The sequence below is a fragment of the Rutidosis leptorrhynchoides genome, chromosome 9, assembly GCF_046630445.1.
Source record: "Rutidosis leptorrhynchoides isolate AG116_Rl617_1_P2 chromosome 9, CSIRO_AGI_Rlap_v1, whole genome shotgun sequence".
NCBI lineage: Eukaryota > Viridiplantae > Streptophyta > Magnoliopsida > Asterales > Asteraceae > Rutidosis > Rutidosis leptorrhynchoides.
In genome coordinates this window covers 48,424,702-48,450,036 of record NC_092341.1, presented here as the reverse complement: position 1 = coordinate 48,450,036, position 25,335 = coordinate 48,424,702, and the positions used below count along the sequence as shown (strand labels likewise).

Genomic DNA, 25,335 nt, shown 5'->3' with positions numbered 1-25,335 from the left:
CATTTGCTAATTCGAGTAAAAATTTACTATCCAAAGGCGTCAATGGACAACTTAATTTAGCACAAAAATCTCTACTCATATAGCTTCTATCCGCACCCGAATCAAATAAAACGTAAGCAGATTTATTGTCAATAAGAAACGTACCCGTAACAAGCTCCGGGTCTTCCTGTGCCTCTACCGCATTAATATTGAAAACTCTTCCACGGCCTTGTCCATTCGTGTTCTCCTGGTTCGGGCAATTTCTAATAATGTGGCCTGGTTTTCCACATTTATAACAAACTACATTGGCATAACTTGCTCCGACACTACTTGCTCCGCCATTACTCGTTCCGACACCATTTGTTCCTTTCGTTCTATTAACCCCTGGTCCGTAGACCTCACACTTCGCCGCGCTATGACCATTTCTTTTACACTTGTTGCAAAATTTGGTGCAGAACCCCGAGTGATTCTTTTCACACCTTTGGCATAGTTGCTTCTGATTGTTGTTGTTGTTGCGGTTATTATTGTTGTTGGGATGATTGTTGTAGTTGCTGTTGTTGTTGTTGTTGTTGTTGTTGTTGGGCCGTTTGTTGTAGTTGCGATTGATGTTGCGATTGTTGGGATAATTGTTGCGATTATTGTTGTAATTGCTGTTGTTGTTGTATTGGTGATTCTTATCACCGTTTTCCTCCCACTTTCTTTTGACTTGCTTCACATTGGCCTCTTCAGCAGTCTGTTCTTTAATTCTTTCTTCAATCTGGTTCACTAGTTTGTGAGCCATTCTACATGCCTGTTGTATGGAGGCGGGCTCGTGTGAACTTATATCTTCTTGGATTCTTTCCGGTAATCCTTTCACAAACGCGTCGATCTTCTCTTCCTCATCTTCGAATGCTCCCGGACACAATAGGCACAATTCTGTGAATCGTCTTTCGTACGTGGTAATATCAAATCCTTGGGTTCGTAACCCTCTAAGTTCTGTCTTGAGCTTATTGACCTCGGTTCTGGGACGGTATTTCTCGTTCATCAAGTGCTTGAATGCTGACCACGGTAGTGCGTACGCATCATCTTGTCCCACTTGCTCTAGATAGGTATTCCACCATGTTAACGCAGAACCTGTGAAGGTATGCGTAGCGTACTTCACTTTGTCCTCTTCAGTACACTTACTTATGGCAAACACCGATTCAACCTTCTCGGTCCACCGTTTCAATCCGATCGGTCCTTCGGTTCCATCAAATTCCAAAGGTTTGCAGGCAGTGAATTCTTTGTAGGTGCATCCTACACGATTTCCTGTACTGCTAGATCCAAGGTTATTGTTGGTATGTAGCGCAGCCTGTACTGCGGCTATGTTTGAAGCTAGAAAAGTACGGAATTCCTCTTCATTCATATTCACGGTGTGTCGAGTAGTCGGTGCCATTTCCTTCAAAATAGTTAAATGGAACAAGTTAATCATACAGAATATTAAGAGTAGTTAATAGTATTTCGTAGCATAATATGAACTCATTTATAAAAGCTTTTTCTTCATATTAGCGTTTTATAAGTTTAAATTCGGGTAGTACCTACCCGTTAAGTTCATACTTAGTAGCTAATATACAATTCAACTACTACAATTCTATATGAAAAACTGATTATAATAATATTTCGCGTTCAAACTTTTATACAATATTTTACAAACTTACAATACCGCTTATTTTACATAAAGCATGAAATATAGCACACAATAACTTTGATACAAAATAGTTGTGAAGACAATTCTAGCTAGTACACAAGTCGTTCAGCAAAGGCAATAAAGACACGTAATTCATACGTCCAGAAACAAGTCATGCATTCTGGTTTTACTAGGACTACTTCCCATCCTTGGTCTTGTGCAACATAACCGTTATGGCCGTTGATAAGACAGCGTGTTGTAACGTCATCAAAGGGACGAGGGTTACGTAATGTCCAACAGTCCCGTAATAATCTAAAAACCTCATTTCTTACCCCAATTACCGACTCCGTCACTTGTGGAAATGTTTTGTTTAATAGTTGTAGCCCGATGTTCTTGTTCTCACTTTGGTGAGAAGCGAACATTACTAATCCGTAAGCATAACATGCTTCTTTATGTTGCATGTTAGCCGCTTTTTCTAAATCACGAAGTCCAATATTCGGATATATTGAGTCAAAATAATTTCTTAACCCGTTGCGTAAAATAGCATTTGGGTTCCCCGCAATATATGCGTCAAAGTAAACACATCGTAACTTATGGGTTTCCCAATGTGATATCCCCCATCTTTCAAACGAAAGTCTCTTATAAACCAAGACATTCTTGGAACGTTCTTCGAATGTCTTACAAACTGATCTCGCCTTAAATAGTTGTGCAGAAGAATTCTGGCCGACTCTAGACAAGATTTCATCAATCATGTCTCCGGGTAGGTCTCTTAAAATATTGGGTTGTCTATCCATTTTGTGTTTTTAAACTGTAAAATAGACAAGAGTTAGATTCATAAAAAAATACTTATTAATACAAGCAATTTTTACATATATCATAAAGCATAAGAACACTATATTCCATATATTACACCATACGAATACAACTATCTTATTCCGACTCGCTCGTTTCTTCTTCTTCGGTTTTAGTTCGTTTTGCCAAGTTTCTAGGGATATATGATGTTCCCCTAATACGAGCAGTCGTTGTCCACATTGGTTTAGAAAAACCTGGTGGTTTAGAGGTTCCCGGGTCATTGTTACAACTTAAGGACTTCGGGGGTTGACGATACATATAAAGTTCATCGGGGTTGGAATTAGATTTCTCTATTTTTATGCCCTTTCCCTTATTATTTTCTTTTGCCTTTTTAAATTCAGTTGGGGTAATTTCTATAACATCATCGGAATTCTCGTCGGAATCCGATTCATCGGAGAATTGGTAATCCTCCCAATATTTTGCTTCCTTGGCGGAAACACCATTGACAATAATTAACTTTGGTCGGTTGGTTGAGGATTTTCTTTTACTTAACCGTTTTATTATTTCCCCCACCGGTTCTATTTCTTCATCCGGTTCCGATTCTTCTTCCGGTTCCGATTCTTCTTCCGGTTCCGACTCTTCTTCCGGTTCCTCTTCGGGAACTTGTGAATCAGTCCACAAATCATTCCAATTTACATTTGACTCTTCATTATTATTAGGTGAGTCAATGGGACTTGTTCTAGAGGTAGACATCTATCACATAATATCAAACACGTTAAGAGATTAATATATCACATAATATTCATATGTTACAAATATATAGTTTCCAACAAAAATGTTAAGCAATCATTTTTAAAGAAAACACGGTCGAAGTCCAGACTCACTAATGCATCCTAACAAACTCGATAAGACACACTAATGCAAATTTTCTGGTTCTCTAAGACCAACGCTCTGATACCAACTGAAATGTCCCGTTCTTATTGATTAAAAACGTTCCATATTAATTGATTTCGTTGCGAGGTTTTGACCTCTATATGAGACGTTTTTCAAAGACTGCATTCATTTTTAAACAAACCATAACCTTTATTTCATCAATAAAGGTTTAAAAAGCTTTACGTAGATTATCAAATAATGATAATCTAAAATATCCTGTTTACACACGACCATTACATAATGGTTTACAATACAAATATGTTACAACAAAATAAGTTTCTTGAATGCAGTTTTTACACAATATCATACAAGCATGGACTCCAAATCTTGTCCTTATTTAAGTATGCGACAGCGGAAGCTCTTAATAATCACCTGAGAATAAACATGCTTAAAACGTCAACAAAAATGTTGGTGAGTTATAGGTTTAACCTATATATATCAAATCGTAACAATAGACCACAAGATTTCATATTTCAATACACATCCCATACATAGAGATAAAAATCATTCATATGGTGAACACCTGGTAACCGACAATAACAAGATGCATATATAAGAATATCCCCATCATTCCGGGACACCCTTCGGATATGATATAAATTTCGAAGTACTAAAGCATCCGGTACTTTGAATGGGGTTTGTTAGGCCCAATAGATCTATCTTTAGGATTCGCGTCAATTAGGGTGTCTGTTCCCTAATTCTTAGATTACCAGACTTAATAAAAAGGGGCATATTCGATTTCGATAATTCAACCATAGAATGTAGTTTCACGTACTTGTGTCTATTTTGTAAATCATTTATAAAACCTGCATGTATTCTCATCCCAAAAATATTAGATTTTAAAAGTGGGACTATAACTCACTTTCACAGATTTTTTTACTTCGTCGGGAAGTAAGACTTGGCCACTGGTTGATTCACGAACCTATAACAATATATACATATATATCAAAGTATGTTCAAAATATATTTACAACACTTTTAATATATTTTGATGTTTTAAGTTTATTAAGTCAGCTGTCCTCGTTAGTAACCTACAACTAGTTGTCCACAGTTAGATGTACAGAAATAAATCGATAAATATTATCTTGAATCAATCCACGACCCAGTGTATACGTATCTCAGTATTGATCACAACTCAAACTATATATATTTTGGAATCAACCTCAACCCTGTATAGCTAACTCCAACATTCACATATAGAGTGTCTATGGTTGTTCCGAAATATATATAGATGTGTCAACATGATAGGTCGAAACATTGTATACGTGTCTATGGTATCTCAAGATTACATAATATATAATACAAGTTGATTAAGTTATGGTTGGAATAGATTTTTTTTACCAATTTTCACGTAGCTAAAATGAGAAAAATTATCCAATCTTGTTTTACCCATAACTTCTTCATTTTAAATCCGTTTTGAGTGAATCAAATTGCTATGGTTTCATATTGAACTCTATTTTATGAATCTAAACAAAAAAAGTATAGGTTTCTAGTCAGAAAAATAAGTTACAAGTCGTTTTTGTAAAGGTAGTCATTTCAGTCGAAAGAACGACGTCTAGATGACCATTTTAGAAAACATACTTCCACTTTGAGTTTAACCATAATTTTTGGATATAGTTTCATGTTCATAATAAAAATCATTTTCTCAGAATAACAACTTTTAAATCAAAGTTTATCATAGTTTTTAATTAACTAACCCAAAACAGCCCGCGGTGTTACTACGACGGCGTAAATCCGGTTTTACGGTGTTTTTCGTGTTTCCAGGTTTTAAATCATTAAGTTAGCATATCATATAGATATAGAACATGTGTTTAGTTGATTTTAAAAGTCAAGTTAGAAGGATTAACTTTTGTTTGCGAACAAGTTTAGAATTAACTAAACTATGTTCTAGTGATTACAAGTTTAAACCTTCGAATAAGATAGCTTTATATGTATGAATCGAATGATGTTATGAACATCATTACTACCTTAAGTTCCTTGGATGAACCTACTGGAAAAGAGAAAAATGGATCTAGCTTCAATGGATCCTTGGATGGCTCAAAGTTCTTGAAGCAAAATCATGACACGAAAACAAGTTCAAGTAAGATCATCACTTGAAATAAGATTGTTATAGTTATAGAAATTGAACCAAAGTTTGAATATGATTATTACCTTGTATTAGAATGATAACCTACTGTAAGAAACAAAGATTTCTTGAGGTTGGATGATCACCTTACAAGATTGGAAGTGAGCTAGCAAACTTGAAAGTATTCTTGATTTTATGAAACTAGAACTTTTGGAATTTATGAAGAACACTTAGAACTTGAAGATAGAACTTGAGAGAGTTCAATTAGATGAAGAAAATTGATGAATGAAAGTGTTTGTAGGTGTTTTTGGTCGTTGGTGTATGGATTAGATATAAAGGATATGTAATTTTGTTTTCATGTAAATAAGTCATGAATGATTACTCATATTTTTGTAATCTTATGAGATATTTCATGCTAGTTGCCAAATGATGGTTCCCACATGTGTTAGGTGACTCACATGGGCTGCTAAGAGCTGATCATTGGAGTGTATATACCAATAGTACATACATCTAAAAGCTGTGTATTGTACGAGTACGAATACGGGTGCATACGAGTAGAATTGTTGATGAAACTGAACGAGAATGTAATTGTAAGCATTTTTGTTAAGTAGAAGTATTTTGATAAGTGTATTGAAGTCTTTCAAAAGTGTATAAATACATATTAAAACACTACATGCATATACATTTTAACTGAGTCGTTAAGTCATCGTTAGTCGTTACATGTAAGTGTTGTTTTGAAACCTTTAGGTTAACGATCTTGTTAAATGTTGTTAACCCAATGTTTATAATATCATAAGAGATTTTAAATTATTATATTATCATGATATTATGATGTACGAATATCTCTTAATATGATATATATACATTAAATGTCGTTACAACGATAAACGTTACATATATGTCTCGTTTCAAAATCATTAAGTTAGTAGTCTTGTTTTTACATATGTAGTTCATTGTTAATATAATTAATGATATGTTTACTTATCATAATATCATGTTAAATATATATATAACCATATATATGTCATCATATAGTTTTTTTTACAAGTTTTAACGTTCGTGAATCACCGGTCAACTTGGGTGGTCAATTGTCTATATGAAACCTATTTCAATTAATCAAGTCTTAACAAGTTTGATTGCTTAACATGTTGGAAACATTTAATCATGTAAACATCAATCTCAATTAATATATATAAACATAGAAAAGTTCGGGTCACTACACTGCCCATTAGTATTCCCCTGATTCGGGCAATTTCTAATAATGTGGTCCGGTTTTCCACATTTATAACAAACAGCGTTGGTATTACTTGCTCCGACACTATTCGTTTCGGCATTACTTGTTCCGACATTATTTGTTCCTTTAGTTCTGTAAACCTTGGTCCGTAGACCTCACACTTTATCACGCTATGACCATTTCTTTTACACCTGTTGTAAAATGTCGTGCAAAACCCCTGGTGATTTTCTTCACACCTATGACATGGCTGTTTTTGATTTTTGTTGTCGTTGTTGTTATTGAGGTTGTTATTGGGATTGTTATTGTTGTTGAAACGGTTGTTGTTGTTGTTGTTGTTGTTGTTGTTGTTGTTGTTGGGACATTTGTTGTAGTTATTGTTAGGATTGCGGTTATTGTTGCGATTGTTGTTGCGGTTGTTGGGATAGTTGTTGCGATTGTGGTTGTAATTGTTATCGTTGTTGTACTGGTGACTCTTGTCACCGTTTTCCTCCCACTTTCTCTTGAGTTGCTTCGTGTTGGCTTCTTCGGCCGCCTGCTCTTTAATTCTTCCCTCAATCTGATTTATGAGTTTATGAGCCATTCGACTTGCCTTTTGTATGGAAGCGGGCTCGTGTGAACTCACATCTTCTTGAATCCTTACTGGTAACCCTTTTACAAACGCGCCGATCTTCTCTTCTTCATCTTCGAACGCTCCCGGACACAATAGGCACAACTCGGTGAATCGTCGTTCATACGTGGTAATGTCGAACCCTTGCGTTAGTAACTCTCTAAGCTCTACCTTGAGCTTATTGACTTCGTTTCTAGGACGGTACTGCTCGTTCATCAATTGCTTGAATGCCAACTGAAATGCCCCGTCCTAATCCATCCGGACAAAGTCCACATCGATTACAAACGATTCACAATAGTTGATTACATCGCGAGGTTCTTGACCTCTATGTGATACATTTTACAAACATTGCATTCGTTTTGAAAAGACAAACTTCCTTACATCGAAAATTGACGATATGCATACCATTTTATAATATATCTAATTATAATTATCTTAATAATAATCTTGATGAACTCGACGACTCGAATGCAACGTCTTTTGAAATATGTCATGAATGACTCCAAATAATATCTTTAAAGTGAGCAAATGCACAGCGGAAGATTTCTTTCATACCTGAGAATAAACATGCTTTAAAGTGTCAACCAAAAGGTTGGTGAGTTCATTAGTTTAACATAAATAATCATTTCATGATTTTAATAGACCACAAGATTTCATATTTCCATTTCTCATAAACATACGTCCCATACATAGAGACAAAAAATATCATTCATATGGTGAACACCTGGTAACCGACATTCACAAGATGCATATAAGAATATCCCCATCATTCCGGGATCCTCCTTCGGACATGATATAAATTTCGAAGTACTAAAGCATCCGGTACTTTGGATGGGGCTTGTTGGGCCCGATAGATCTATCTTTAGAGTTCGCGTCAATTAGGGTGTCTGTTCCCTAATTCTTAGATTACCAGACTTAATAAAAAAGGGCATATTCGGTTTAATAATCCAGCCATAGAATGTAGTTTTAAGTACTTGTGTCTATTTCGTAAAACAGTTATAAAAGCAGCGCATGTATTCTCAGTCCCAAAAATATATATTACAAAAGCATTTAAAAAGGGAGCAAATGAAACTCACGCATATAAATATTGTAAAACAGTTAATAAAGCATTTGCATGTATTCTCAGCCCAAAATGTATATAAAAAGGGAATAATGAAACTCACGCATATAAATATTGTAAAACATTTAATAAAGCATTTGCATGTATTCTCAGCCCAAAATGGTAAAGAGTAAAAAGGGAGCAAATGAACTCACGCATATAAATATTGTAAAACATTTAATAAAGCATTTGCATGTATTCTCAGCCCAAAATGGTAAAGAGTAAAAAGGGCAAATGAAACTCACGCATATAAATATTGTAAAACATTTAATAAAGCATTTGCATGTATTCTCAGCCCAAAATGGTAAAGAGTAAAAAGGGCAAATGAAACTCACCATACTGTATTTTGTAGTAAAAATACATATGACGATAACGAACAAATGCAGGGTTGGCCTCGGATTCACGAACCTATATCATTTGTATATTTATTAATACACATATTTGTAATCGAATAAGTTTATATAATAAATCTTGGATTATATATTATACTTATTTAGTTTGTGTATATATTCAAAATGTTTAATATTATTATAGTTATATATAGGTATATCTGTTTAGTGTTATAGAAAAATGCCTAAATTGTTATATATGAGTATTTCTAAAATAATTTGTTAATATAGTTAATATATACTTATAATAATGTTTTAAAAACTTTTATTTTTAAATTCACAATACTTTTAATAATAATAATATTGTTATTACTGATACTTATAACAATAATAGAAATTTTATTGATACTGATAATATTTTTATTTCATAACACTCTTCCTAATATTCTAATATCTTCATATAAAAATAATACAAATAATGTTTAGTGTTATTACCAATCTTAATAATAATAGTAATAACTGTAGTTTTTAAATGAAACGAAAAGTTTGATATTAACAGTAACGAAAATAATACTTACGTATGATAAAAATACATAATACTTAATGTTCATAATAAAAATAACAACAATATTAATGTTAATATTTATAGTGATACTACTTAATGATATTACTAGTAAGGATAATAATATTAGTAATAACAATAATAATAATAATAACAATTGTAACTAGGATTATGATAAAGATAATAATAGTTGGTAACTACTACCTATATTAGCAAAAATAACAATAATAACTAATGTTCATAATACATATTGATAATACAATTACTAATAAAATTTTATTACTTAATGATAATAATAACAATAACAAAAATTAAAAGTGTAATAATAATAACAATAATAATAATTATCATAATAATAATAATAATAATAACCATAAAAAATAATTTTGATAAATAAACTACCTTCCAAGCTTTTCTAAAAAAAAACGTCCAGAGCTGGGTTCGAACCCGTGACCTCACGCTCACACAAAACACGCCTAGACCATCTCACCATTCTCTGTTTTCTGATTTAATCTCCATTCTAAATCTATATATTTATTAACTTTCTGTATCCACTTCACCTTCTTCATTCTTTAATCGACCTCCACAGATCAAATCTTCATAACCGATTTAGATACCTCAAACCAATCATAACTAACCAAAATCAAATATTTGTATAAATTGGAAATGAAAAATATAAAAAAAAAATGAAACTGCTGATGCAGTTCACGAAAGGAAAAAAAATAAAAACTTGATTTTCGATTTCCATTTTAAAAACGTTTTGATTAATTGTTACAACCTAAACTAGGTGTTAAATTGTTTATAAAACCTTCTGAAATCCATAAATAAACTTGATCAATAACAGAGATTTCCAATTTAATCGAATAACAGATAGTTGACTTTTAAACTTATAACTTTGACTCCGAAATTCGTTTTTGATTTCGCAAATTAAGATGTAAGAATTTACAGAAAGATTCATAACATTATTTAGATCACTTCTGCATTTATAAATTTTAGAGATTGAATCAAAACACAAGCTTATGATTCTTACCCCTTCGACAGAAACAGGATCGGTTTTTCTTTTCTGTTTGGTATTATTTTGAAATTGCATAATAGAAATTAGAGTGTATAATTGAATTATTGATGTTAGAAATCTAATGATTCCTCTTTTAAACGTGAACTCATCGATTAATAAAGGGAAGAAAAAAAATTCGACAGAGTATCACGAGTGTAGCAGAAGAGAAAAAAAAAATAATTAAAACAGATTATGTCAGGTACCATTTTTTTACGCGTGATATATATATCCCTCTATATATGTAATATTTAACTTTAATAATTAATAATTATATAAATATTAATAATAATAATTATTATAATAATAACTAACAACAATATTGATATATATATATATATCAGTATTTTTCGTAAATATATGCATATATTGATATATCTCTTATTGTATTTTATAACACACTGTTTTTGTATATTTCTTTATTTATTATTATTATATTTTTTATAGATTTTAATTAATCTATATATTAAATATTAAGTATAACTATAGTAATAATAATACTCTTAATGTTATAATATTACAAATTTTTAATAATATAATTGAAATAATAACATTACTAATAATAACAACATGAAATGATATTAATAATATTATTATTGATAATGCTACTAATGATTGCTAATTATAAACTTTTAATATCTAATATCAATACAATTAAGAATTAAGATATAACAAGTTATATGTATTTATGTATATATCTATATCCGTATCTCGCGTATATGTTTATATTTGTATATTATTTATATAAAGATATTTAATATTAATTTTATTATTATTAATGAAACTAATAGTAATAGTAGATTTAATAATGATAACAATACTTGTACACCTCGGGTTTCATATATTTTGTATATTTTAATAATAATAATAATAATGATACAAATGTTAATATCAACATTTATAATGATAGTTGGGTTAATAGTATAATTTTTACATTTTCAATATACACCTAATAATAAATATGTACAGAAATCATTTGTTATATTTATTAACAACTTAATTGTTATTATATCATTTATTATTTTATAATTTATATCTTACAATTAATCATATATTATATCTAATTATTATATATACTCTTATATTTATATTTATATATTGACATATTTATTTACACATAAACGTTCGTGAATCGTCGAGCACAGTCATAGGTCGTTTGATTATATAAACATAGTTCAAAGTTTTTGAGATTCAATCTAGTTGACTTTGCTTATCGTGTCAAAATCATATAAAGATTAAAGTTTAAATTTGGTCAGAAATTCCCGGGTCATCACAGTACCTACCCGTTAAAGAAATTTCGTCCCGAAATTTGAGTGAGGTGGTCATGGCTAACAATAAAAATGTTTTCATGACGAATATGAGTTGATAAATTGAGTCTTATCATCATTGAGTGATATGGATAAAAATATCTCGATTATTCGAAGAATACGAATGAAACTATCACCAAAGAGCGAAATAGGAAAGTAAAGATTCATCTTAACTTTTGACAGAGTCAGGGTTGAATTTAGAAAATAAAGTGCATCTTAACTTATGACGTTGCCTTGGTTGAATTCCGGAATTCAAGGGATTTAAAGAAAATCTTCGAAATCTAAAAGATTTGATTCTTCGGTGAATAAGGAGATTAAGATCTCTATAATTAAATACGGTGATCTGTCTCGAATACTCTGTCTAATATTTCCACTATAAATTAAGTTCTTTCGTTCCATTATTCTCACCATTCCTATACTTTCTTTCTTAGTTCATATATCCAAACGATTATAATAATGCTTAATCTGGTTCTAATTCTTGTTCTTATTCTAACTATCGTAATGATCGTTCTTCTTTTCCAAATCCCACCGGAAGAATCTGTTTATTTCTACTATGCTCTAGGGATTATTGTATGCATAATCCTTCCGTATCTTTTTATTGCTATACGCACTGATCTCCACTGTTTGTAATTTCAGTGTTATCATTGGGCTTTATATTTTTCCTTATATTATTATGTCACTGCTTCTGTCTCCTATAATTATTGTCATCCACAGTTAATGGGCTCTCTTATTTGCTTCGATTTATACCCCCTTTCTATTTCGGAGTTTCATGCTTTTGTTTACTTTTCGCAAGTAACGGTCCAGAATTCATAGGTATGGAGTTTTGAATTATCATAATATACAAGGTAGAAAGAAAAGGTAGTAGCATGATTTGATTTGTCAAATTACCTGAATCACTGAGAATAAAACTATCAAGAATATACTTTCTTGATATGTTCAGAAGTTAAGCAGAATGAAAGAGTTATGTAACATGACACATGATGATGGTATAATCTACTGTGAACCATCATCAGGTTTCATTAGAAACTCAGCATGACTTACTGTAATATAATCACATTGATCAAGTGTCATTATATTATACTAACTCATGCATCAGTTCCCAACACTACTTCAAAAACATTCATATTTTAAGCTCGAAAGTTTACAGAATATAGAAACTAACAGTTTCTATATGATGTAACATTGATAGCACGAATAGATTATTGATTTCAGATAAGAATAGTTATGAAAATATCTTCAGAAATATGGAGGATATTTATAATGAAAGATACGATGATATCTTGGAATTTCTAATATCGATGGATGATGAAGAAGATTTATCCGTAAGGGTTTAGATTCGGAAGCAAGGTATTCGCTAAAGATTTCATCAGAAACGGAATCATTTGGATTCTTTGAAGTCAAACTTATTCTTTGTGATTTGTTCACGGCTTCCTTCATAGTTTCGCATAATCCGCTTTTCGGTACTAAATTTTCCATTGAATGTTTCCAACATAATGATACACAGGAAGCACGAAGAGGTATATAATTTCGGACGAGAATATTTATGAAAATATCCTCAGAAATATCGAAGATATTGATGATGATATTTTGGAATTTCTAAGTTCAATAGTTGATGGAGAAAGACTTTTCCGTTAGATTTTAACATAACTTCGGAGCAAGATATTCTCTAAAGATTTCAACGGATCCAGAATTATCTGAATTCTTTGAATATAGGGTATGGTCCTTGTATTTGTCCTTGGTCTCCTTCGTGGTTAGCTCAATCCGTTTTCCAGTTTTAATTTTTCTGAGCTTTTCCATCATACTATTCTTTATCATTAAACTTTCAATGATTAAAGTCGTTTACGGTTGTCTATGGTTTCTGCTGCTTTATTAAACTCTTTCAACATTCAGAGTACTGGTTTGTGACTGAGTGCTTTTCAGAATTTCAGAATGAGAGATCATAATTCTAAGAGATAAATGTCATACATATAATTGTTGATGTAGATATGCTGTGAGTTTTCAAAGTACTGATTGCTGATTCCCGGTAATTGGTATAGCAGTTCCCGTTATAAGATGCCGATGAGTATATGATAGGGTTTCAATGAATAAATATAATGATTTGTCAGAGAGATTTAAGCCAAGAAGTAACGAGGTTGCTGGTACGTCTGCTGGTAATATGGTGGAATAAAAAAAAAATTTCTCCGATCAAAAGGGTAATTGTATATATTAGGATTATAGTAAGGCTACTTCGAATGAAAAGTTGAAGTTGACTTGCTGGAGCTGTGACAAAATTGGCTACTTTGAAAAGGGATCGCAAAGTTATTTTCAGTAATAACAACGCCAAAGGAATTAGCACAGCTATGTTTTAAACGTTTACTCAGGTTCCTAGATTTTTCAGGTGCATAACTATATGTATCAATCTTTTCTTCCGTAGATGAAGTGCGGTTGTTTCAGCCTATCGATTGAGGTGTTTTCAAGAATCATGAAAGGTTTGAACGCAGATTGTAATCGTGATGATACGAATGGGATTTAAAATGAAATCAAGTGGCAACTTGAAGAATTGTTTAGTTTCATATGTTATAATCAATATTTTAATTCATTTTAATTGTCCAGTGTTGGTATTCCACAGTTGATAGTCCACAGTAACAGTCCAGTAATTCATATATAGTTTAATATATAATATTCGAATTAATTAATAAATATTGTGACCCGTGTACATGTCTCAGACTCGATCACAACTCAAAGTATATATATTATTTGAGAATCAACCTCAACCCTGTATATAGAACTCGATCATTACTGCATATAGAGTGTCTATGGTGATTCCAAATAATATATATAGATGCGTCGATATGATATGTCAAAACCTTGTATACATGTCCCGATATTTAAAGTGCGTAAAATAAATAACAGAAATTAAATGACGATAAATAAAGTGCGTAAAGTAAATAACAGAAATTAAATGACGATAAATAAAATTGCGAGAATGTAAATTGCGATAATTAAATTGCGATAATATGAAATGTAATCAGTTAGCTAGGAACAATTAGCTAGGAACAGTTAGCGTGGATTCTTAACAAAATTTCTCATAGTTAATTTGTTTGTTTCTAATAATTTTTATTTTGTCCAATGTTTCTTCATTATGCCACTTGTCGGATTCTGATAGATCAAAATCCAAATATGAAATTGAATGAAAATGGTTATTCTGTGGTGAACGAATACATATGTCTGTGGATGTAAGTAGGATAGTAAATGACTATTGAATCAGATTCGAAGAATGTACAGTGTAATTTATTAATGTGAAATCTGAATATTCCTCGGGTATTACCTACCCGTTAAAATATTTTCACGATTAACACTTTGTACAAAAAAATTTTTAATTACAATCTTTATGAAAACATATATACATATATATTTTCTTCAGATGTAATCATGGATTCATTGAGTTAATATGATATTAAACTCATTTGGTTTACCGTTAGAACTAGAATATATAATCTCTAAAACATTAGAGATTTCATAATCGCCATGTCGAACGAAGATAAATGATGTAAAATGATACGTAGAATGATGATTATGCTCGGGGTACATAATTAGATGTTGAGGCGTGATGTTGAAACTTGGGTTGTTGGTGATACTGGTATTGATGTTGGTGGTACTGTTGGTGCCAGTGATGTTGCTGAAGCTGGTAAATTTTGCACCATATTTTTCCAAGGCTATAACTCGGGCGCGAAGTTCGCTGACTTCTTGTATTACCCCGGGATGATTGGCGGTTGGAACAGCGAATGAATAAAGTTTAGAATATGAGATATGATATGTTTGTGGTGAGATATTCGGGAAATGAGAGTGAAAATGGTGTTTCAATTTGGTACGCCGATAGGTGCTTCAGGTTTTTCGTCAAGAGGTGAATTTGGTTGGTGAAAAAGATCGCCTTCTTCTCGTCTCCATTGATTGTGTCGACTACGAACTCATCAGATGAATTGAGGATGACTGATTGGTTGATTCATTCCGGTGACGCTAATAGGTGAAACTCCATATCGGAATAGCTGTCGGAATCCAAGGAATTCGAACTGGTTGAGGGATTCATCTCGTACGATCAGATGAAGGACTTTTCGATAAGAAATAGATTATAGGATGTAGATTAGTGCCCTGCAATACATAATTTACATATGCATATATAATACTAAAATCCCATAAGTTACAGAGGAATCTACGAAAGCTGTCAGGTAAAGGCAACAATAATAGATACGCTAAGATATGAATTTATCTATACACTGTCTATGCAACAGAGGCAGTAAGACATGTCTAGACTAAGAATAATGAGCAGGTAATTTCCTAAGGATGATAAGAAGATGATTTCCGACAAAAACGATAAGCAAAACTTTTGACATGCAGACCCGGTCGAAGTCCAGACTCATTAAGGCATCCTAACAACTATCAGTTAGACATACCAATGCAAGACCTGGTTCGCTAAGACCTCCGCTCTGATACCAACTGAAATGCCCCGTCCTAATCCATCCGGACAAAGTCCACATCGATTACAAACGATTCACAATAGTTGATTACATCGCGAGGTTCTTGACCTCTATGTGATACATTTTACAAACATTGCATTCGTTTTGAAAAGACAAACTTCCTTACATCGAAAATTGACGATATGCATACCATTTTATAATATATCTAATTATAATTATCTTAATAATAATCTTGATGAACTCGACGACTCGAATGCAACGTCTTTTGAAATATGTCATGAATGACTCCAAATAATATCTTTAAAGTGAGCAAATGCACAGCGGAAGATTTCTTTCATACCTGAGAATAAACATGCTTTAAAGTGTCAACCAAAAGGTTGGTGAGTTCATTAGTTTAACATAAATAATCATTTCATGATTTTAATAGACCACAAGATTTCATATTTCCATTTCTCATAAACATACGTCCCATACATAGAGACAAAAAATATCATTCATATGGTGAACACCTGGTAACCGACATTCACAAGATGCATATAAGAATATCCCCATCATTCCGGGATCCTCCTTCGGACATGATATAAATTTCGAAGTACTAAAGCATCCGGTACTTTGGATGGGGCTTGTTGGGCCCGATAGATCTATCTTTAGAGTTCGCGTCAATTAGGGTGTCTGTTCCCTAATTCTTAGATTACCAGACTTAATAAAAAAGGGCATATTCGGTTTAATAATCCAGCCATAGAATGTAGTTTTAAGTACTTGTGTCTATTTCGTAAAACAGTTATAAAAGCAGCGCATGTATTCTCAGTCCCAAAAATATATATTACAAAAGCATTTAAAAAGGGAGCAAATGAAACTCACGCATATAAATATTGTAAAACAGTTAATAAAGCATTTGCATGTATTCTCAGCCCAAAAATGTATATAAAAAGGGAATAATGAAACTCACGCATATAAATATTGTAAAACATTTAATAAAGCATTTGCATGTATTCTCAGCCCAAAATGGTAAAGAGTAAAAAGGGAGCAAATGAACTCACGCATATAAATATTGTAAAACATTTAATAAAGCATTTGCATGTATTCTCAGCCCAAAATGGTAAAGAGTAAAAAGGGCAAATGAAACTCACGCATATAAATATTGTAAAACATTTAATAAAGCATTTGCATGTATTCTCAGCCCAAAATGGTAAAGAGTAAAAAGGGCAAATGAAACTCACCATACTGTATTTTGTAGTAAAAATACATATGACGATAACGAACAAATGCAGGGTTGGCCTCGGATTCACGAACCTATATCATTTGTATATTTATTAATACACATATTTGTAATCGAATAAGTTTATATAATAAATCTTGGATTATATATTATACTTATTTAGTTTGTGTATATATTCAAAATGTTTAATATTATTATAGTTATATATAGGTATATCTGTTTAGTGTTATAGAAAAATGCCTAAATTGTTATATATGAGTATTTCTAAAATAATTTGTTAATATAGTTAATATATACTTATAATAATGTTTTAAAAACTTTTATTTTTAAATTCACAATACTTTTAATAATAATAATATTGTTATTACTGATACTTATAACAATAATAGAAATTTTATTGATACTGATAATATTTTTATTTCATAACACTCTTCCTAATATTCTAATATCTTCATATAAAAATAATACAAATAATGTTTAGTGTTATTACCAATCTTAATAATAATAGTAATAACTGTAGTTTTTAAATGAAACGAAAAGTTTGATATTAACAGTAACGAAAATAATACTTACGTATGATAAAAATACATAATACTTAATGTTCATAATAAAAATAACAACAATATTAATGTTAATATTTATAGTGATACTACTTAATGATATTACTAGTAAGGATAATAATATTAGTAATAACAATAATAATAATAATAACAATTGTAACTAGGATTATGATAAAGATAATAATAGTTGGTAACTACTACCTATATTAGCAAAAATAACAATAATAACTAATGTTCATAATACATATTGATAATACAATTACTAATAAAATTTTATTACTTAATGATAATAATAACAATAACAAAAATTAAAAGTGTAATAATAATAACAATAATAATAATTATCATAATAATAATAATAATAACCATAAAAAATAATTTTGATAAATAAACTACCTTCCAAGCTTTTCTAAAAAAAAACGTCCAGAGCTGGGTTCGAACCCGTGACCTCACGCTCACACAAAACACACCTAGACCATCTCACCATTCTCTGTTTTCTGATTTAATCTCCATTCTAAATCTATATATTTATTAACTTTCTGTATCCACTTCACCTTCTTCATTCTTTAATCGACCTCCACAGATCAAATCTTCATAACCGATTTAGATACCTCAAACCAATCATAACTAACCAAAATCAAATATTTGTATAAATTGGAAACGAAAAATATAAAAAAAAAAATGAAACTGCTGATGCAGTTCACGAAAGGAAAAAAATTAAAAACTTGATTTTCGATTTCCATTTTAAAAACGTTTTGATTAATTGTTACAACCTAAACTAGGTGTTAAATTGTTTATAAAACCTTCTGAAATCCATAAATAAACTTGATCAATAACAGAGATTTCCAATTTAATCGAATAACAGATAGTTGACTTTTAAACTTATAACTTTGACTCCGAAATTCGTTTTTGATTTCGCAAATTAAGACGTAAGAATTTACAGAAAGATTCATAACATTATTTAGATCACTTCTGCATTTATAAATTTTAGAGATTGAATCAAAACACAAGCTTATGATTCTTACCCCTTCGACAGAAACAGGATCGGTTTTTCTTTTCTGTTTGGTATTATTTAGAAATTGCATAATAGAAATTAGAGTGTATAATTGAATTATTGATGTTAGAAATCTAATGATTCCTCTTTTAAACGTGAACTCATCGATTAATAAAGGGAAGAAAAAAAATTCGACAGAGTATCACGAGTGTAGCAGAAGAGAAAAAAAAATAATTAAAACAGATTATGTCAGGTACCATTTTTTTTTACGCGTGATATATATATCCCTCTATATATGTAATATTTAACTTTAATAATTAATAATTATATAAATATTAATAATAATAATTATTATAATAATAACTAACAACAATATTGATATATATATATATATATCAGTATTTTTCGTAAATATATGCATATATTGATATATCTCTTATTGTATTTTATAACACACTGTTTTTGTATATTTCTTTATTTATTATTATTATATTTTTTTTATAGATTTTAATTAATCTATATATTAAATATTAAGTATAACTATAGTAATAATAATACTCTTAATGTTATAATATTACAAATTTTTAATAATATAATTGAAATAATAACATTACTAATAATAACAACATGAAATGATATTAATAATATTATTATTGATAATGCTACTAATGATTGCTAATTATAACCTTTTAATATCTAATATCAATACAATTAAGAATTAAGATATAACAAGTTATATGTATTTATGTATATATCTATATCCGTATCTCGCGTATATGTTTATATTTGTATATTATTTATATAAAGATATTTAATATTAATTTTATTATTAGTAATGAAACTAATAATAATAGTAGATTTAATAATGATAACAATACTTGTACACCTCGGGTTTCATATATTTTGTATATTTTAATAATAATAATAATAATGATACAAATGTTAATATCAACATTTATAATGATAGTTGGGTTAATAGTATAATTTTTACATTTTCAATATACACCTAATAATAAATATGTACAGAAATCATTTGTTATATTTATTAACAACTTAATTGTTATTATATCATTTATTATTTTATAATTTATATCTTACAATTAATCATATATTATATCTAATTATTATATATACTCTTATATTTATATTTATATATTGACATATTTATTTACACATAAACGTTCGTGAATCGTCGAGCACAGTCATAGGTCGTTTGATTATATAAACATAGTTCAAAGTTTTTGAGATTCAATCTAGTTGACTTTGCTTATCGTGTCAAAATCATATAAAGATTAAAGTTTAAATTTGGTCAGAAATTCCCGGGTCATCACACCAACCACGGTAGTGCGTAAGCAGCATTTTGTCCAACCTGTTCAAGATAGGTGTTCCACCACGTTAACGCAGTACCTGTGAAGGTATGCGTAGCGTACTTAACTTTGTCCTCTTAAGTACACTTACTTATGGCAAACACCGATTCGACTTTCTCGGTCCACCGTTTCAATCCAATTGGTCCTTCGGTTCCATCAAATTCCAAAGGTTTGCAGGCAGTGAATTATTTGTAGGAGCATCCTACACGATTTCTTGCGCCGTTAGCTGCATTGCTAGATTCAGAGTTATTGTTGGTATGTAGCGCTGCCTGTACTGCGGCTATGTTTGCAGCAAGAAAGGTACGAAATTCCTCTTCGCTCATATTCATGGTGTGTCGAGTAGTCGGTGCCATTTCCTTCAAAATAGCCAACTGAATCGAGTTAATCATACAGAATATTAAGAGTAGTCAATAGTATTTCGTAGCATAATATGAACTCATTTATAAAAGCTTTTTCTTCATATTAGCGTTTTATAAGTTTAAATTCGGGTACTACCTACCCGTTAAGTTCATACTTAGTAGCTAATATACAATTCAACTACTACAATTCCATATGAAAAACTGATTATAATAATATATCACATACAAATATTCTTCAAACTTACAACTTCGCTATATTACATATAACATGAAATATAGTACACTTTGATACAGGACAGTTTTGAAGATAAATCTAGTTAATACGCAAGTTGTTCAGCAAAGGAAATAAAGACACGTAATTCATAAGTCCAGAAACAAGTCATGCATTTTGGTTTTACTAAGACGACTTCCCATCCTTGGTCTTGTGGATAATAATCGTTATGACCATTGGCTAGGCAGCATGTTGTAATGTCGTCAAAAGAACGAGGGTTTCGTAATGTCCAACAGCCCCGTAATAATCTAAAAACCTTGTTTCTCACCCCAACTACTGAATCCGTCACTTTGTGGGAAGGTTTTATTTAAAAGTTGCAATTCGATGTTCTTTTTCTCACTTTGGTAAGAAGCCAACATCACTAACCCGTAAGCATAACATGCTTCTTTATGTTGCATGTTAGAAGCTCTTTCTAATTCACAAAATCCTATGTTGGGATATGTTGAGTCAAAATAGGTTCTTAACCCGTAGCATAAAATTGCATTTGGGTTCCCCGCATTTAACGCTTTAAACAAAACACGACGTAACTTACGGTCTCCCCAATGTGATATACCCCACCTATCAAAGGAAAGCCTTTTATAAACTAAGGCATTTCTGGAAAGTCTTTCAAATGTTTGACAAGTTAATTTTGCCATAATTAATTGTGCTGATGAATTCTGACCGACTCGAGACAAGATTTCCTCAATCATATCCTCTGGTAGATCTTCTAAAATATTCGGTTGTCTACCCTTAATGTCCATTTTGTTTTTATACTGTAAAATAGACAAGGATTATATTCGTAAAAGATAATTAACAAACAATACAAGCAATTTTTACATAGAACAAAAAAAGTACAAGCACACTACAATACATATAATATACAACATGATTACAACCCTCTAATCTGAATCACTTGTTTCTTCTTCTTCGGACTTGGTTCGTTTTCCTAATTTTCTAGGAATATATGGAGTTCCTCTAATACGAGCCGTTGTTTTCCACAATGGTTTAGAAAAACCTGGTGGTTTAGAGGTTCCCAGGTCATTGTTATATTTTAGAAAATACGGATGTTGCCGATACATATAAAGTTCATCGGGGTTGGAATCGGGTTTCTCTATTTTTATACCTTTTCCCTTATTATTTTCTTTCGCTTTATTAAATTGGGACGAGGTAATTTCTATAACATCATCGAAATCCTCATTGGGATCCGATTCATCGAAAAATTGGTAATCTTCCCAATATTTTGCTTCCTCGGCGGAAACACCATTGACCATTATTAACTTTGATCCGTTGGTTGAGGATTTTCTTTTATTTAATCGAATTACTGTAGGTATCAATATTTCTTCCTCCGGAACCTCTTCTTCTTCTTCCGGTTCCTCCTCTTCCGGTTCCTCCTCGTTCGGTTCCTCTTCTTCCGGTTCCTCCTCTTCTGGTTCCTCCTCTTCCGGTTCTTCTTCGGGAATTTGTGAATCTTCCCAAAATATATTCGACTCTTCATTATTATTAGGTGAATCGATGGGATTTGTACTAGTGGTAGACATCTATCACACAATATCAAACACATTAAGAGGTTAATATATCACATAATATTTACATGTTAATTATATATAGTTTCCAACAAAAGCGTTAAGCAATCGTTTTTAAAGAAAACACGGTCGAAGTCCAGACTCACTAATGTATCCTAACAAACTCGATAAGACACACTAATGAAAATTTCTGGTTCTCTAAGACCAACGCTCGGATACCAGCTGAAATGTCCCGTTCATATAGATTATAAACGTTCCATATTAATTGATTTTGTTGCGAGGTTTTGACCTCTATATGAGACGTTTTTCAAAGACTACATTCATTTTTAAAACAAACCATAACCTTTATTTTATCGACAAGGTTAAAAGGACACCACCTAGATTATCAGAAATGATAATCTAAAAATATCACACATACACTCCACCATTACATGTTGGTTTACAATATTAATATGTTACAACAAAGTAAATCTCGAATGCAGTTTTAAACAATATTATACAAGCATGCTGACACCATATCTTGTCCATATTATAGCATGCAACAACGGAAGCTCTTAATAATCACCTAAGAATAAACATGCTTTAAACGTCAACAAAAATGTTGGTGAGTTATAGGTTTAACCTATATATTTATCAAATCGTAATAATAGACCACAAGATTTCATATTTCAATAAACATCCCATACATAGAGATAAAAATCATTCATATGGTGAACACCTGGTAACCGACATTAACAAGATGCATATAAGAATATCCCCTATCATTCCGGGAAATCCTTCGGACATGATAAAAACGAATTCGAAGTACTAAAGCATCCGGTACTTTGGATGGGGTTCGTTAGGCCCAATAGATCTATCTTTAGGATTCGCGTCAATTAGTAGATCGGTTTACTAATTCTTAGGCTACCAAGCAAAAGGGGCATATTCAGCTTCGATCATTCACCCATATAATGTAGTTTCATTTACTTGTGTCAATTTCGTAAAACATTTATAAAACTGCATGTATTCTCATCCCAAAATATTAGATTTTAAAAGTGGGACTATAACTCACTTTCACAGATTTTTACTTCGTCAGAAAGTAAGACTTGGCCACTGGTCGATTCACGAACCTATAACAAATATGTACATATATATCAAAGTATGTTCAAAATATATTTACAACATTTTTAATACGTTTTAATGTTTTAAGTTTATTAAGTCAGCTGTCCTCGTTAGTAACCTACAACTAGTTGTCCACAATTAGATGTACAGAAATAAATCGATATATATTATCTTGAATCAATCCACGACCCAGTGTATACACGTCTCAGGCTAGATCACAACTCAAAGTATATATATTTTTGGAATCAACCTCAACCCTGTATAGCTAACTCAAACATTACTGCATATAGATATAGAACATGTGCTTAGTTGATTTTGTCAAGTTAGAAGGATTAACTCTATTTGCGAACAAGTTTAGAATTAACTAAACTATGTTCTAGTGATTACAAGTTTAAATCTTCGAATAAGATAGTTTTATATGTATGAATCGAATGATATCATGAACATCATTACTACCTTAATTTTAGTAGGTAAACCTACTGGAAATGAGAAAAATAGATCTAGCTTCAAAGGATCCTTGGATGGCTTGAAAGTTCTTGAAGCAGAATCATGACACGAAAACAAGTTCAAGTAAGATTTTCACTCGAAATAAGATTGTTATAGTTATAGAAATTGAATTAAAGTTTGAATATGAGTATTACCTTGTATTAGAAAGATATCTTACTGTAAATAAGAAAGATTTCTTGAGGTTGGATGATCACTTTACAAGATTGGAAGTAAGCTAGCAAACTTGGAAGTATTCTTGATTTTATGAAACTAGAACTTATAGAATTTATGAAGAACACTTAGAACTTGAAGATAGAACTTGAGAGAGATCAATTAGATGAAGAAAATTGAAGAATGAAAGTGTTTGTAGGTGTTTTTGGTCGTTGGTATATGGATTAGATATAAAGGATGTGTAATTTTGTTTACTTGTAAATAAGTCATGAATGATTACTAATATTTTTGTAATTTTATGAGATATTGCATACTAGTTGCCAAATGATGGTTCCCACATGTGTTAGGTGACTCACATGGGCTACTAAGAGCTGATCATTGGAGTGTATATACCAATAGTACATACATCTAAAAGCTGTGTATTGTACGAGTACGAATACGGGTGCATACGAGTAGAATTGTTGATGAAACTGAACGAGGATGTAATTGTATGCATTTTTGTTAAGTAGAAGTATTTTTATAAGTGTATTGAAGTCTTTCAAAAGTGTATAAATACATATTAAAACACTACATGTATATACATTTTAACTGAGTCGTTAAGTCATCGTTAGTCGTTACATGTAAATGTTGTTTTGAAACCTTTAGGTTAACGATCTTGTTAAATGTTGTTAACCCATTGTTTATTATATCTAAAGAGATGTTAAATTATTACATTATCATGATATTATGATATATTAATATATCTTAGTATGATATATATACAGTTAAATGTTGTTACAACGATAATCGTTACATATATGTCTCGTTTCGAAATCATTAAGTTAGTAGTCTTGTTTTTACATATGTAGTTCATTGTTAATACACTTAATGACATGTTTTCTTATCATTTATCATGATTAAAGATAGTGTATCAATATCTTAATATGATTCTTATGTATTTAGTAAGACGTTGTTATAACGATAATCGTTATATATATCGTTTCGAGTTTCTTAATTCAATAAACTCAATTTTATGTATATAACTCATTGTTAAAATACCTAATGAGATACTTACTTATCATAATATCATGTTAACTATATATATAATCATATATATGTCATCATATAGTTTTTACAAGTTTTAACGTTCGCGAATCACCGGTCAATTTGGGTGGTCAATTGTCTATATGAAACCTATTTCAATTAATCAAGTCTTAACAAGTTTGATTGCTTAACATGTTGGAAACACTTAATCATGTAAATAATAAT

At 31.0% G+C, this 25,335-nt stretch overlaps 1 protein-coding gene across 2 annotated transcripts in view; it reads right to left on the bottom strand.

Annotated features, from left to right (window-relative positions):
- LOC139866032 (uncharacterized) overlaps positions 1–25,335 on the bottom strand; it is a 42,104-nt gene that overhangs the window by 12,496 nt on the left and 4,273 nt on the right. The window contains exon 2 of one of the 2 annotated variants that reach the window (XM_071854162.1): positions 22,691–22,894. The exons of the other annotated variant lie outside the window; for it this stretch is intronic. Within the exon in view, the coding sequence (XP_071710263.1) occupies positions 22,884–22,894 (11 nt within the window). The 3' untranslated portion in view covers positions 22,691–22,883. Of the gene's footprint in view, positions 1–22,690; positions 22,895–25,335 lie in introns of those variants that run through there. 2 annotated transcript variants of the gene reach the window in all.